At 46.1% G+C, this 16,285-nt stretch overlaps 1 protein-coding gene across 3 annotated transcripts in view; it reads right to left on the bottom strand.

Moving 5' to 3' along the window:
* Window positions 1-1,874: 1,874 nt before the first annotated feature.
* The window catches only part of ABHD6 (abhydrolase domain containing 6), a 70,917-nt gene continuing 56,506 nt past the window's right edge, over window positions 1,875-16,285 (bottom strand). For all 3 annotated transcript variants that reach the window (XM_030926828.1, XM_030926812.1, XM_030926823.1), the window contains 3 exons: window positions 9,346-9,400; window positions 9,032-9,132; window positions 1,875-3,008 (listed from right to left, as the gene is read on the bottom strand). In XM_030926828.1, the coding sequence (XP_030782688.1) occupies window positions 2,835-3,008; window positions 9,032-9,132; window positions 9,346-9,400 (330 nt within the window). In that variant the 3' untranslated portion in view covers window positions 1,875-2,834. The remainder of the gene's footprint in view (window positions 3,009-9,031; window positions 9,133-9,345; window positions 9,401-16,285) is intronic.

Below are 16,285 nucleotides of genomic sequence, written 5' to 3'. Positions count from 1 at the left end.
GTCTCATCAGTTTGATGCATTTGTTACATCAATCACTCCTAGTGTTACCTCTGTCCAGGACAAGGAGCCCAGACTGACTCCAAACTGAGTTCTCACTGTTGCTTGTCCCTCTTCAACACCAGACCAGAAGGGTCTGCCCACAGCAGCCCTGAAGGCCCCAACTCCAGGCAGTGGGATTGAGAGCCCAGCTGCAGCTGTGATTCCTGGGGCTTTCCACTGTTATTTCAGAAGTTCCTGGCAGTCTTTCAGGGGGTGCTGTGATGAATGAGTACTTTCTTCTTCCCGACTGTCATCAAAGGCACACACCATAGAGCACAGCGGGGTGTGGCATGGGGGACTCAGAACTGGCAGTAACCAGCAGGCTTGCTATAGTCACAGAGGCAGGAATTGAGACACAAGAGTCTTTCTTCTGAGTGTGGCCAGAATTGCAGAACCAAGCAAGAACCTGAAAACCCACCTTATAGTTAAAAATGACTCCTTCATACTCTCTGCTCACAATTTGTAGTAAGTGCTTTCTGGTGACAGCAGAGGAGATGGAAGCTGTGTTCAGCTGCAGAAACTGCCTACTGTCCTTCTGGGCTGGGATGGATGGCACACACCCTGCCTGAATGACCCCATGGTGGGCACAGTTCAGGGACTGCTTCTGATGTCATCTTTAGCTGGTATTCAACCCAGAGCATAAGAATTCCTGTATCCACTATGGTTTCTGATCTGAGGTGCTTATCCCAGGTCTGGGGCTTCTTCAGTGATCCTGAGGAAACCATTCTCATCACCTAGGCCCACCAACACTGAGCCCCTCTCCCACTATACTCAGAATTCTTGGTGAATATAGGAAATTGGAACAAATAAAATATTTAATATCTCCTTTCTTTTCTACTTCATTGATTTTTGCTTTTGTCTGTATTGCTTCCCTCTATTTTTCTCTGGCTCTGATACTATTTCTTTTCTCGTGTCTTGAGATAGAAGCTTAATTTATTGATTTTTCTTTCCTTTTTTTTTTTTTTTTTTTTTTTTTTTAATAAGAGACGGGGTCTTGCCGTGCTGCCCAGGCTGGTCTCAAACTCCTGGGCTCAAGCAATCCTCCTGCCTTGGCCTTCCAAGGTGTTGGAACTACAGGTATGAGCTATTCCACCTAGCATCTTCCCTTCTAATATACGTTTTGAAGCGTGTAAATTTCCTTCAGGGCACTGCTTTAGCTGCATCCCAGCTTGATGTCATATTTTCATATCTTCTTCTTGTTTTTAAGCTCTAAGTTCCATTCTTCTCTGGTAAACTAAAATATTCAAACACAGTCCTGAATTCCAATTTAAACTATAAAGTTTATCTCACCTTATTCCCAGAATGACTTGGATGTAGATTGTCTGTAAAAAAAAATTGGAAAGAGTGAAGCTCCTGGGGAGTTTAGGGCTCCTAAATCCTATAGAAGAGAGTCAAAAAGAATAGTTTGATGACTCTTGCCTTTTGTTTTTGATATACAATTTCCAGTGAATGATTATTTTTTGACATGGACTTTTGTGCTTGTTGCCCAGGCTGGAGTGCAATGGCACAATCTCGGCTCACTGCAACCTCTGCCTCCCAGGTTCAAGCGATTCTCCTGCCTCAGCCTCCAGAGTAGCTGGGATTACAGGCACCTGCTGTTGCGCCTAATTTTGTGTATTTTTTTTTTTTTTTTTAGTAGAGATGGGGTTTCACTATGTTGGCCAGGCTGGTCTTGAACTCCTGACCTCAGGTGATCCACCCACCTCAGCCTCCCAAAGTGCTGGGATTATAGGTGTGAGCCACTGCGCCTGGCCTTAAAAAACACATTTTAAAGTTAACAGAAAATCTGCCAATATTGCACCTAATTAGGAGTTCAGAAACAGAAACCACCTGCATGTTGCTGATCTAGACTTATTAAATTTATTTCATGTCACTGTGGTCACTTTTACAGCTGTTTAGACTTATTTTTAATCACATTACTCTTCACAGAATTCACAGAATTCATTAACAAACTAGTATGTTACATCCAAGGGTTTAGTAGCACACCGAAATAGAAAAAGAGGCCCACGAGTTGTTGCTTGTGTGTGGAACCTGAGTCTGATTACTTAGACAGATGTCTAGAACATTATTGCTTTATTAGGCCTATTTTTTAAAATAATAAATTATCCCTAGGAAACCCACCCTGCCAGGTGCTCATTCTGTGACTGCTGTGGGTTCACTCAGAACATACCTAACTCGTGGGTGTGAATGAACCACCCACCCATGTACCCTGCTGCTCCAGCGGCTGGAGCAATGCCCCTCCATGCATGTAAACATTTTCCACAGCTTGCCACTCTCCTCCCTGGTCTTGCAGCCAATGGGCTGCAGTCATACATGGGTCTCTATGTAAAATTTAAATTAGACCTAAACAACAGGGTTCGGCAAATGAGGACTAATGCTCCTATAAAAGCCACTGCCCATGCAAGGGAATACACCTGAAGCAACAAAAATATCTTCAATCTCCAACTATCAGGAATGTCTCAAAGAAAATGTCCTTGACTTAATTATGGTCCAAGGTGGCTGCTTTGCACGAGCTTGTCAGTGACATGAACTTGAAGACTTCATGGTAGATTTCATGGCTAGGGTTTCTTATTTTGTTCCATATGAGTTTCTATTTTGTGAAAAATATCTTGGAGGTTTTCGCGTGGTCCCCAAAGCTCTGGGGAACCGTGGATACCAGGGATAAGGAACTGGCTTCCTCAGGGTCACTGGCGCTCCGACCGCATTTGGGGCAGGATCCCTGAGAGTGGTGGCCGCGTCAGACTTGGGGGATGGGAGCGGGTGCTGTGTGCAGAATGCAGGCTGCAGTCAGGGCCTCAGTCCAGCTTCTTGTTGTCTGTGTTGTGCACAGAAGCTAAAAAGTCGATTATGAGCTTGGCTGTCTTCCTGGGTCTCTCCATCACTACCGAGTGCCCACAGTTTTCCAGAAGCTCCACCTGGCAGTTGGCAATTGACTTGGCCAACATGTCTGCCCCAGACACATCCAGCACCTGCCGGGCAAGAAAGGGAGCTGGATGATACACAAAGATTCAGACACCCACATGTGCACTCCGCGGACAGAACTTCCACGAAGGTCTGACAGGGGTCAGTGGGGCAGGAGGATGTGAATTTTAGGACCAAGTCCCTTTGGTGTTGGGGCTTGTGGCTTTCTGAATGGAAGTAACCATGATCCCTCCTGTTTTATTCTGCAACTCTGTGCCAGGGGTTGGGCTGCTGTCAGCAATACTGAGGTAGAAAACACATGTTCCTTGCCGTTGAGGAGGTTATGGTACGATGGGGAAGCCAGAGAGCACAGGGGATGAGCAGGGTCGAGGGAAGACCTCATTCCTAAGTCCTGGCAGAGCAGAGAGGGGACAAGGGAGGAGCATTCATGGATGTGGAAACAGCACAGGGTGGAAGATCACGGTGAGTGCAAGGATCACCAAGGAGCATGGCGGCTGAGACACCAAGCACATGGGCAGTGGGGGTGGCATGGTGGGGAGAAGGGGCAGAAAGGAGGGTACTGTTCCTACAGCCACACAGACCATGGGGAGCCACAGGCTGTGTTAAGGTAAGTGACTTGATCAGGCTGGCCTTGTGACTGGTTAGGGCAGCCCAAGCTGTGGGAAGGATGCAAGAGGGGAAGGCTAATTATCACAAGCTGGGGGCATCTCTTTTTTTTTTTTTTTTTGAAATGGAGTTTCATTCTTTTTTTTTTTTTTTTTTTTTGGTGACGGAGTCTCGCTCTGTCGCCCAGGCTGGAGTGCAGTGGCCGGATCTCAGCTCACTGCAAGCTCCGCTTCCCGGGCTCATGCCATTCTCCTGCCTCAGCCTCCCGAGTAGCTGGGACTACAGGCGCCTGCCACCTCGCCCGGCTAGTTTTTTGTAGTTTTTAGTAGAGACAGGGTTTCACCGTGTTAGCCAGGATGGTCTTGATCTCCTGACCTTGTGATCCGCCCGTCTCGGCCTCCCAAAGTGCTGGGATTACAGGCTTGAGCCACCGCGCCCGGCCGAAATGGAGTTTCATTCTTTTGCCCAGGCTGGAGTGAAGTGGCGCGATCTCAGCCCACTGCAACCTCCACCTCCCAGGTTCAAGCGATTCTTCTGCCTCAGCCTCCCCAGTAGCTGGGAGTATAGGCGCCTGCCATCATGCCTGGCTAATTTTTATATTTTTAGTAGAGATGGGGTTTCGCCACGTTGGCCAGGCTGGTCTCGAACTCCTGACCTCAGGTGATCCACCTGCCTCAGCCTCCCAAAGTGCTAGGATTACAGGCGTGAGCCACAGCACCCAGCTGGAGTTATCTCTTTGAAAGTCCTCTGGGGATGCCCAGAGCTATGTGTTTCCTGGCTCTAACGTCTGTGGATATGGGGAATGCTTTTCCAACATGAAAGCCAGAACTTTTCCAGGACTGACCCTTTCCAAACAACTCATTTCCTCTCATTTTCCTTTGGGTCCCCAGCTACTATGCCAATCCACCTCCATCTTTTTCCCCAACATCCTCCCTCGGAAGTAGATCCACATTCACTCTCCTTCTCTTAGTTGCCTTTACCTTCAATTCATCCCAGACAAGAGGGCCCCTCCTCCCCATCCTTAACGGCAAAAGGAAAAGCCCCAACAAACTCAAGCGCCTTCTGTGTCTTTGCTCTATTCTCACCAACTCAAACTATTAAAACCAAGATTTTCTGCCCACTGGGGAGTTAAGGTAAGAGGATGCCTCAGTCAAGGAACAGGCAAGGTGTCCTTGGACCAGGAAAAGGAAGAGCTAATGGGGAGCTTAACAGCTAATTCCAGCCAAGGAAATGGAAACCTCTGCCTTGTCACTCACTCACAGCTAAGGCTGCCATGGCAACCCACTGAGCAGGAATAACACCCAGCTACTGTGGACACACCCAGAAGAAACGCAGATGTAGTCAACCAGTGAAAAAAGCATGAAAAAGTAGAAACTCCCAACTGAGTGTCTGTTTTTTTTTTTTGTTTTTTTTTGTTTTTTTTTTTTGAGACAGGGTCTCACTCTGTTGCCCAGGCTGGAGTGCAGTGGCACGATCATGGCTCACTGCAGCCTTGACCTCCCGGGCTCAAGTGATCCTCCCACCTCAGCACCCCCCAGGTAGCTGGGATGACAGGTATGCACCACCATGCCCAACCAAAACTGAGTGTCTGTCCTACAGAGAGATCAGAAACCACAACTCACAGGCAAAAATACCCATATGAGCTGCTGCCTTTGGCATTGTTTGCTGGTTAGCATTACAAATCCATCATTCCCCATGGCCACCCAGAGGTATGTGCAACTACTGAACAGCCCCTGATGAGATATACACATCTGTGGGAACCATATCAGCTATTTCCTAGATAGACTATTCATATAAATGGTCAAGATTTTTTCTTGGGCTGGCTGTGGTGGCTCACATCTATAATCTCAGCACTCTGGGAGGCCGAGGTGGGAAGATCTCTTGAACCCAGGAGTTGGAGACCAGCCTGGGCAACATAGTAAGACCTCATCTCTGTAAAAAAATTAAAAATTAGCTGAGTACGGTGGCGCATGCCTGTAGTCCCAGCTGCTTGAGAGGCTGAGGTGGGAGCATTGCTTGAGCTCAAGAGGCTGAGGCTGCAGTGAGCTATGATTGCGCCACTGCATTCTAGCCTGGGTGACACAGCAAGAACCAGTCTCAAAACAAACAAACCAACCAACCCTCACAAAAAAACAAAAATCAAAACCTTTTCCTGCATCGCTTCACACCAGGGCTAAAACTAGGGTGAGGCAAGTGAGGCACTCACCTAAGGCACAAAATTTGAGTGCCAAAAAACTCATAAATTAAGAGAAAAATATTTTGGTGCAGTATATTTAAAAAACATTAATGGAAAAAGACACACGATGAACAAAACATCAAAATTATAAATACAGATAGGATCTGACCCTGCGCTGGCATGACACATCTCTCTCATCTCACCCTTGTCTTGGGCCTGTTATGTACTATAGGGGTAGGTAGATGATAAGCTGCTGGAGGGCAGGGATCCTGGCTGTCTTGGTTCCTACTGTATCCTCAGGGCCTAATACAGTGTTAGGCACATACTAGATGCTAAATGAATGCCTGTTAACTGGATTAAATGTGTAGGCAGTCAGGTGGTGGGTTTATCCCTTCACTAGTTGGTTTGTTGGCTCAATTTCTCGCTTGTTTGCGCACTCACTGAGTACTCTGGGTCTCCTGCATACCAGGCACGGTGCTGGCAGGGAGAAGGGACATAAAGAATAATAGCCTGTCTGTCTCTAGATGGCCCTCCCTCTTTGGTGGACTGAACATAGAGGAGTGATGCTTGAACTGAAGCATGCAGAAACCCTCTCAGGAAGGGCTGCCATGTTTGGGTGTACAGGTCGTATACTGCCCAAATCCATCATTCACATAAATGACAATGCACACGGCTCCCCCTGCAGTTGTGCAGTATAGCAGCCAGCCTACAGGGATCCAAAGAAGAAGGAGGCTGAATTTGGCCTGGTAGGGGCAGGTGCTGTGACACCAAATGTTGATGACAGAGCAGGAAAAGAGCCAGTGAGCTTGGGAGGCAAAAGGCTGTGAAATCAAAGACTCCCTGAAGCCTCTGCTATTTGGCCTCTGTCCCGGGGACAGTCCACAAAACACATGAAGGATCTGATCGGATTTATAGCAAGCCCATAGAATGTCAGGCTCTTTTTCTGGAACAAAATGGACTTCTGAGTCTGGGAAAAAATTCTAGACCATGCATTGAGGCTACCAACAGAGGCAAAGCTACCAACAGAGGCAAAAACATGAGCAATCTAATCTAATACCAGCTAACCTAATCTTTTTTTTTTTTCAATTGGAAGATCACTTGCATACGTATTATTTCATTTGAGCCTCAAAATAACCCCAGTACTAGAAGAGAAACCCTCAATTTAGAGGGGGCGAGTTACTTGCTCAAGGTCATGGGCTGACCAAGGACAAAAACAGGGCTGGAACACAGACTTTCAGACTCCAAGGCCAGTGCCCTCGTTTCTGTGCTGTCTCCACAGGAAGATGGGTTACAGCCTCTCCCTGTTGGCTCCTGAGAGCCCCAAATCACCTTTGGGGATTTTAGAACAACAGAAAGCCTTCACTGCTCTGGCTCTGATTCCTGATCAAATGACTCTCTGCTGGCATAGCCCAGGGCACAAACAAAGCTTCTTTCAGTCCTTTGGTGCTGCAGAAGAGAGTACATGAGATCCCCTCCTCTCCACGTCCACAAACCCACGCTGTGAATCCTTACCATGCCTGGCTCATCTAAGACACCATTACCTCTTACTCTGTGTACACGGCATGGGCACAGCCTGGCTGCTCCTCCCTATTCTTTCCTGCCCGGGCCATTCATGCACTTGTGGGTCTTTGTGGCCACAGTGTGACCTCCTGCCAGTTAAAAATTGATGCATTGGCTGGGCACGGTGGCTTAAGCCTGTAATCCTAGCAGTTTGGAAGGCCGAGACAGGTGGATCATGAGGTCAGGAGATCGAGACCATCCTGGCTAACACAGTGAAACCCCGTCTCTACTAAAAAATACGAAAAAAAAACTAGCCGGGCGAGGTGGCGGGCGCCTGTAGTCCCAGCTACTCAGGTGGCTGAGGCAGGAGAATGGCATAAACCCAGGAGGCGGAGCTTGCAGTGAGCTGAGATCCGGCCACTGCACTCCAGCCTGGGCGACAGAGTGAGACTCCATCTCAAAAAAATAAAAATAAAAAAATAAAAAAATAAAAATTGACGCATTTAGGTAAAGGGTATGCAGGTATACTCTGTATTTTATTTTTATTTTTTGAGATAGGATCCTGCCCTGTGGCCCAGGCTGGTGTGCAGTGAAGCAATCATGGCTCACTGCCACGTCCACATCCTGGACTCAGGTGATCCTCCTGCCTCACCTGAGACTACAGGTGCATACCACCATGCTTGGCTAGTTTTTTAAAACTTTGTTTTTTATAGAGATGGGATCTCACTATGTTGCCCAGGTTGGTCTCGAACTCTTGGGCTCAAGCAATCCTCCTGCCTTAGCCTCCCAAAGTGCTGGCATTATAGGTGTAAGCCACCATGCCCGGCCTTCTTTCAAATTTTCTATAAGTTTGAAGTTATTTCAAAATAAAATATTTTTTAAAAATAGAAAGAATAAATCTGTTTGGGCTGACATGAAATGATTTCCAAGATACATACTTCTTTTATATATATATATATATATGAATATCATATATATGTACACACACATATATGATCTTATATGCGTAACTATATATATCTAAGCTTTCAAACATGCATCTTAGATGCCAGCGTTATCTAGCATATTTGAAAGCTTAGATATGTATAGGTATGCATGTATATACACTATATGTGTGCTTAGAATAGGAGTAGGCAAACAATGGCTCGCTGCCTGTTTTTATAAATAAAGGTTCACTGGAATACAGCCATGCCATTTGTGTACATATTGCCCATGGCTGCTTTTATACTACAAGGTCAGAGTTACTCACCCAGGCTGGAGTGCAGTGGCGTGATCTCGGCTCACTGCAAGCTCCACCTCCTGGGTTCACGCCATTCTCCTGCCTCAGCCTCCTGAGTAGCTGGGATTATAGTTGCCCACCACCAAGCCCAGCTAATTTTTTTGTATTTTTTTAGTAGAGATGGGGTTTCACCATGTTAGCCAGGATGGTCTCAATCTCCTGACCTTGTGATCCACCCGCCTCGGCCTCCCAAAGTACTGGGATTACAGGCATGAGCCACCACGCCTGGCCTGAAGATTTTTTATACCATGTGACTACATGGCTTTGATAAAAATGCTTTTTGAAAATGATTTAAAATTGCCTTTCCGTTTACCAGAACAAATGTTGTTTCTCTCAACTCCCAGAACCCTGCCCACTGTCAACACCGGCACCCAACACAGGTGCCTTCCCCCTTTCTTGACAGCAGCAATCAGCTCACTCCATAAATAATCACTTGTTCTTCCTCAAGGTCGTTTTTCCTCAGAGGCCCTGGTGACCAGCACAGACCACCGCGGGGATGTGTTACACACCTGGTCTTGTTTCCCCCAGATGATCTGCGTCGGAACCTTGATCTTGTCCATGTTCTGATGGAGGGAGTATCTGGACTTCTCACTGACGATTTCCAAAAACACTTGTCAGAAAAGGAAAACAAAGTGAGCATGTGCTGGACTGTGCCTGTGGCATCACTGCGGAATCAAGGGATAGTCACTAGGTCCAGGCCACCACTTCCTCTCTTCAGGGGCCCAAGGAGACATTCAAAGTGTCAGAGATTTAAGAAATAAAAGCCATCCATCCACAGAGCTTCACCTGTAACAAGCTCCAAGCTGAAAGTAGGGCTACTTACGCTTTCGGTAGAAGTTGTTATGAGGGATGCGGACATCGACAAGGCCTTGCAGGATCTAAGGATAAATAACCCAAAGTTAGAGAGCAAGGGAAGAGTCATTTCCTCAGGCCTCTCACAGCTCTGGGACAATGAATGGGAATGAGGTCCAGCAATTTATTGCACTGTCAAGGTCTTTAGAGCCTGGTCCTCTGAATTCCCATGAAGCAGCATACAGTCTAATGGGGAGTTAGAATTCCAAGAAGCTTTTCTTTCTTTCTTTTTTTTTTTTTTTGAGACGGAGTCTCGCTCTGTGGCCCAGGCTGGAGTGCAGTGGCCGGATCTCAGCTCATTGCAAGCTCCGCCTCCCGGGTTCACGCCATTCTCCTGCCTCAGCCTCCCGAGTAGCTGGGACTACAGGTGCCCGCCACCTCGCCTGGCTAGTTTTTTGTATTTTTTAGTAGAGACAGGGTTTCACCATGTTAGCCAGGATGGTCTCGATCTCCTGACCTCGTGATCCGCCCGTCTCGGCCTCCCAAAGTGCTGGGATTACAGACTTGAGCCACCACGCCCGGCCGAAGCTTTTCTTTTTTAATTATTATTACAAAGGAACTTGGGTAATATAGTGAAGCCGGAGGTGCTCTACAGCATGTTAAAGACACCTGAGATGACCTGACAGCAACTTTAGCTTGAGAGATTCTCTGCTTCACTTAAGACGTAATCAGGATGGACCGGGCATGGTGGCTCACGCCTGTAATCCCAGCACTTCGGGAGGCCAAGGCAGGCAAATCACTTGAGGCCAGGAGTTTGAGACCAGCCTGGCCAACATGGTGAAACCTCCATCTCTACTAAAAAGATAAAAACTAGCCAGATGTGGTGGTGCACGTCTGTAATCCCATCTACTCGGGAGGCTGAGGCAGGAGAATCACCTGAACCCAGGAGGTGGAGGTTGCAGTGAGCTGAGATTGTGCCACTGCACTCCAGCCTGGGTGACAGAGCGAGACTCCATCTCAAAAAAAAAAAAAAAAAAAAAAAAGACATAATGAGGATGACCACAATATCAAGTAATTAGCCAGTAATATGCAAATGCAGAACGAGTTCCATTAAAAAAAATTAAGCCACTGGGAATGATAGGTCTATTACACAATGAAGAAACAAACTATTGAGAAGATTTTGGGGAGGGTTCCACAGTCCCACTGGGGAGGGTTCAACAATCCTTTGTTTATCATTTGACACTGTCTTTGCCTTTCCTGCTGAGGGCTGGTGAGGGCTGCAGCCAATGTGGACAGGCCACATATCCTGGACCTGGGCTACTGACCCAAAAAGGTAGTGGTGGCTGGAAGGAATGCAGTCCTTCTCTTCCTCCTGCCTCAGGACTTCTGAGGTAGAGTACAGGGTTCACATTAGTGGCTGTACTCCTCTACTCCTCTCCTCTACCCGCAAACAGGTCTGAACCCTTTAAATGCACTCTCTCAGGAGTCCTGTGCACTGACTGAAAGTGGGGAAGACCCAGCCATGGCTGCTATGGACTAAACCAACCCTCTGGAGCATCACTAGACTCTAACTCATTCAGCCTGGACATGAGGACAATGACTTTATTGAATAACAACATTGTGCTCAGTATCAGACATTTTCTTTGTTCAGCTATCCATCCTGTACCCACATATCTATTCATCTTGTATCCATCCATCTTCCACCTTTGCTCAATCCAGCCATCCATCCTGAACCACATATGCATTTGTCTACCTATCTATCCTGCATTCACCAATCCATCCAACCTTCATCTCTGCATTAACCAGATATCCTCCCATCCATCCATCCAACCATTCAGCCATCTATCCATCCTGCAGACCTAAACCATGTGTGCACTGGCACATGAATCAATTCATGCAAAAATCTATCCTGCATCTACCCACCCATCCATTTTCCATTCTTGCATTATCCAGGCATCCTCTCATCCATCAATCCATCCAATCTATACCTAAGACCTACTTCATGCAACACTGTGCTAAAGTCTGGGGATAGAACAGGCAATTAAGACAAAGTCCCTAGTGGAAGACACAGACGTGCAATCACAACACAATATGACATGGTGAGCTGAGTGCACAGGTGCTCCTTCTCTCCTAGGAGGGAAAGACTTTCGGAGCTGCCATTTATTTTTCTCTCGGTGTTTTCATATCCCCGACAACCCAAAACATGGAGTTTTCTAAAACACTGTTTGGCCACTCTATTCTGGGAAGAGATCAGTGCTGGGAGAAAGGAATGCAACTTCATGGCTAAGAAGGGATTTCAGGGGTGGAACATGCCACAGCATCAGATTCTGGGTGTTTCCTGAGGGACAGGCTATATCTATTAACCGAGCCATGTTCACAACTTCCGAATGGGACCCATTTTCTCAAGTCTTAGGAGGACCTGCCCACCCCTAGGCAGGGTCCAGCTCCTACAACAGAGGGAGATAATTTGGGGTTATGAAGCCTCAGCCATGGACTCTCCTCTCTTGGTTCTTCACGCCATTTCCCTTGATGACCTCATTCAGGCCCCAAACCTTCAATATTAGCATCTGCTGATGGCTCCAGTGGTACAGCTTCAGGCCAGACTTCCCTCAGCGACACCTTGACCTCTGCACTTGCAGGCCTCACAGGCAACCTGAACTTAACACATGAAAAATGGAGCCCTTGGTATATTCCCCAAACCTGCCCTTGTCCCTCTTCAGAATATACTACCTCTGTATATACTTCAGAATATACTACCTTTGGTTTTGGTTTTGTTTTTTTGAGACAGGGTTTCACTCCGTCACCCAGGATGGAGTGCAGTGGCATGATCTTGGCTCCCTGCAGCCTCTGCCCCCTGGGCTCAGGTGATCTTCTCACCTCAGCCTCCTGTGTAGCTGGAACTATAGGCATGCGCCACCATGCTTGGCTAATTTTTTTAAAAAACTTTTTGTACAGATGGGGTTTTGCCGTGTTGCCCAGGCTGGTCTCAAACTCCTGCACTCATGCAATCCACCCACCTTGGCCTCCCAAAGTGCGAGCCACCATGCCCAGCCAGGAAAAAACTACCTTTATCCATCCAGGACCTCAAGTGCTAGAAGTCACCTGTGACTCCTTCCCTTTCCCCAGCCCCCATTTCCAATTTGCCTGTACATCCTGTCCATTCTTTCTCAAATCTCTTGTTTCCATTGCTACCACCCTAGTCTACATCACCATCATCTCCAAGGCACGATAGTTCCCAAATGGGTTCCTCTGTTCCATCTGGGCTCTCCTACAATTCCTCAGTGGTCCTATTATACTTAGAAAAACCCCTGACTCTTTTCCATAACCTATAAGGTCCTACAGGTCTAGTCCAGCATTTTTCAAAGTGGTTCTTGGGAGTCCAGGAGGTCAAACTACTTTCCTAATACTCAATGTTACTTGCCTCTTCACTTACATTCTTTCAAAAGTGCATTGTTTTTCAGAGGCTATAAAATGTGGGATGATCTCCTCATTCTTGGCTACTGGAATGAGTGCTTGTACATTTATTGCATTTTAGAATCTTCTGAGTTTTCATTTATTTTCTTTTATTTGTATTTAAATAGAGATGGGGTCTTGCTATGTTGACCAGGCTAGTCTTGAACTCCTAGTCTCAAGCAAGCCTCTCATCTTGGCCTCCCAAAGTGCTGGAATTACAGGCATGAACCACCACACCTGGCCTGAGTTTTAATTTCTAATATGGTAAATATTAATAATAATATAACCCCTGTACATAAAAACTCTTTGGGTTCCTCAATAATTTTTAAGAGTATAAGGAAGATAGGTTCCATGATGGCCAAATAAGAATAGCTCTGGTCTGCAGCATCCATTGTGATCGATGCAGAAGACGGGTAATTTCTGCATTTCCAACTGATGTACCTGGTTCATCTCACGGGACTGGTTGGACAGTGGGTGCAGCCCACGGAGGGTGAGCCAAAGCAGGGCAGGACATCGCCTCATCTGGGAAGCACAAGGGGTGGGGGTATTTCCCTTTCCTAGCCAAGGGAAGCCATGATAGACTGTACCTGGAAAAATGGGACATTTCCGCCCAAATACTGCACTTTTCCCAAGGTCTTAGCAACCAGCAGACAAGGATATTCTCTCTCGTGCCTGGCTCGGCAGGTTCCAGGCCCACAGAGCCCTCCTCACTGCTAGCACAGCAGTCTGAGATCGAATTGCAAGGTGGCAGCCTGGCTGGGGGAGGGGCGTCCACCATTGCTGAGGCTTAAGTAGGTAAACAAAGCAGCCCAGAAACTCGAACTGGGCGAAGGCCACTGCAGCTCAGCAAGGCCAGCTGCCTCTAGACTCCACTTGTGTGGGCAGGGCTTAGCTGAACAAAAGGCAGCAGACAACTTCTGCAGACTTAAATGTCCCTGTCTGACAGCTCTGAAGAGAGCAGTGGTTCTCCCAGCATGGCGTTTGACCTCCGAGAATGGACAGACTGCTTCCTCAAGTGGGTCCCTGACCCCCGTGTAGCCTACCTGAGAGACACCTCCCAGTAGGGGCCAACTGACACCTCATACAGCCGGGTGCCCCTCTGAGATGAAGCTTCCAGAGGAAGGATCAGGCAGCAATATTTGCTGTTCTGCAGCCTCCACTGGTGATATCCAGGCAAACAGGGTCTGGAGTGGACCTCCAGCAAACTCCAACAGACCTGCAGCTGAGGGACCTGACTGTCAGAAGGAAAACTAACAAACAGAAAGGAATAGCATCAACATCAACAAAAAGGACATCTACACCAAAACCCCACCTGTAGGTCACCAACATCAAAGACCAAAGGTAGATACAACTACACAGATGGAGAGAAACCAGAGCAGAAAAGCTGAAAATTCTAAAAACCAGAGCACCTCTTCTCCTCCAAAGGATCACAGCTCCTTGCCAGCAACAGAACAAAGCTGGATGGAGAATGATTTTGATGAGTTGACAGAAGTAGGCTTCAGAAGGTCAGTAATAACAAACTTCTCCAAGCTAAAGGAGCATGTTTGAGTCCATCACAAGGAAGCTAAAAATCTTGAAAAAAGGTTAGACAAATGGCGAACTAGAATAAACAGTGTAAAGAAGACCTTAAATGACCTGATGGAGCTGAAAACCATGGCATGAGAACTTCGTGACACATGCACAAGCTTCAATAGTCGATTTGATCAAGTGAAAGAAAGATCCGTGATTGAAGATGAAATTAATAAAATAAAGTGAGAAGACAAGGTTAGAGAAAAAAAGAATAAAAAGAAACAAACAAAGCCTCCAAGAAACATGGGACTATGTGAAAAGACCAAATCTATGTTTGATTGGTGTACCTGAAAGAGATGGGAAGAATGGAACCAAGTTGGAAAACACTCTTAAGGATATTATCCAGGAGAACTTTCCCAACCTAGCAAGGTTGGCCAACATTCAAATTCAGGAAATACAGAGAACACTACAAAGATACCCCTCAAGAAGAGCAACCCCAAGACACATAATTGTCAGATTCACCAAGGTTGAAATGAAGGAAAAAATGTTAAGGGCAGCCAGAGAGAAAGGTCGGGTTACCCACAAAGGGAAGCCCACCACACTAACAGCAGACTTCTTGGCAGAAACCCTACAAGCCAGAAAAGAGTGGGGGCCAATATTCAACATTCGTAAAGAAAAGAATTTTCAACCCAGAATTTCATATCCAGCCAAATTAAGCTTCATAAGTGAAGGAGAAATAAAATCCTTTACAGACAAGCAAATGCTGAGAGATTTTGTCACCACCAGGCCTGCCTTACAAGAGCTCCTAAAGGAAGCACTAAACAAAGGAACAACTGGTACCAGCCACTGCAAAAACATGCCAAATTGTAAAGATCATCGACACTATGAAGAAACTGCATCAATTAACGGGCAAAATAACCAGCTAATATCATAATGACAGGATCAAATTCACACATAACAGTATTAACCTTAAATGTAAATGGACTAAATGCCCCAATTAAAAGACACAGACTGGCAAATTGGACAAAGACACAGACTGGCAAACTGGACAAGACCCATCAGTGTGCTGTATTCAGGAGACCCATCTCACATGCAGAGACACACATGGGCTCAAAATAAAGGGATGGAGGAAGATCTACCAAACAAATGGAAAGCAAATAAAAGCAGGGTTGCAATCCTAGTCTCTGATAAAACAGACTTTAAACTAAAAAAGATCAAAAGAGACAAAGAAGGCCATTACATAATGGTAAAGGGATCAATTAAACAAGAAGAGCTAACTATCCTAAATATATATGCACCCGATACAGGAGCATCCAGATTCATAAAGCAAGTCCTTAGAGACTTACAAAGAGACTTAGACTCCCATACAATAATAATGGGAGACTTTAACACCCCACTGTCAATATTAGACAGATCAATGAGACAGAAGGTTAACAAGGATATCCAGGAATTGAACTCATCTCTGCACCAAGCAGACCTAACAGACATCTACAGAACTCTCTACCCCAAATCAACAGAATATACATTCTTCTCAGCACCACATCACACTTATTCTAAAATTGACCACATAATTGGAAGTAAAGCACTCCTCAGCAAATGTAAAAGAACAGAAATCACAACAAACTGTCTCTCAGACCACAGTGCAATCAAATTAGAGCTTAGGATTAAGAAACTCACTCAAAACCACACAACTACATGGAAACTGAACAACCTGCTCCTGAATGACTACTGGGTACATAACAAAATGAAGGCAGAAATAAATATGTTCTTTGAAACCAATGAGAACAAAGACACAACATACCAGAATCTCTGGGACACATTTAAAGCAGTGTGTAGAGGGAAATTTATAGCACTAAATGCCCACAAGAGAAAGCAAGAAAGATCTAAAGTTGACACCCTAACATCACAATTAAAAGAACTAGAGAAGCAAGAGCAAACAAATTCAAAGGCTAGCAGAAGGCAAGAAATAACTAAGATCAGAGCAGAACTGAAGGAAATAGAGACACAAA

This window comes from Rhinopithecus roxellana, chromosome 1 (assembly GCF_007565055.1).
Source record: "Rhinopithecus roxellana isolate Shanxi Qingling chromosome 1, ASM756505v1, whole genome shotgun sequence".
Lineage (NCBI taxonomy): Eukaryota > Metazoa > Chordata > Mammalia > Primates > Cercopithecidae > Rhinopithecus > Rhinopithecus roxellana.
Note: the sequence above shows the minus strand (reverse complement) of the source record. Positions and strands in the feature narration are given on the sequence as shown.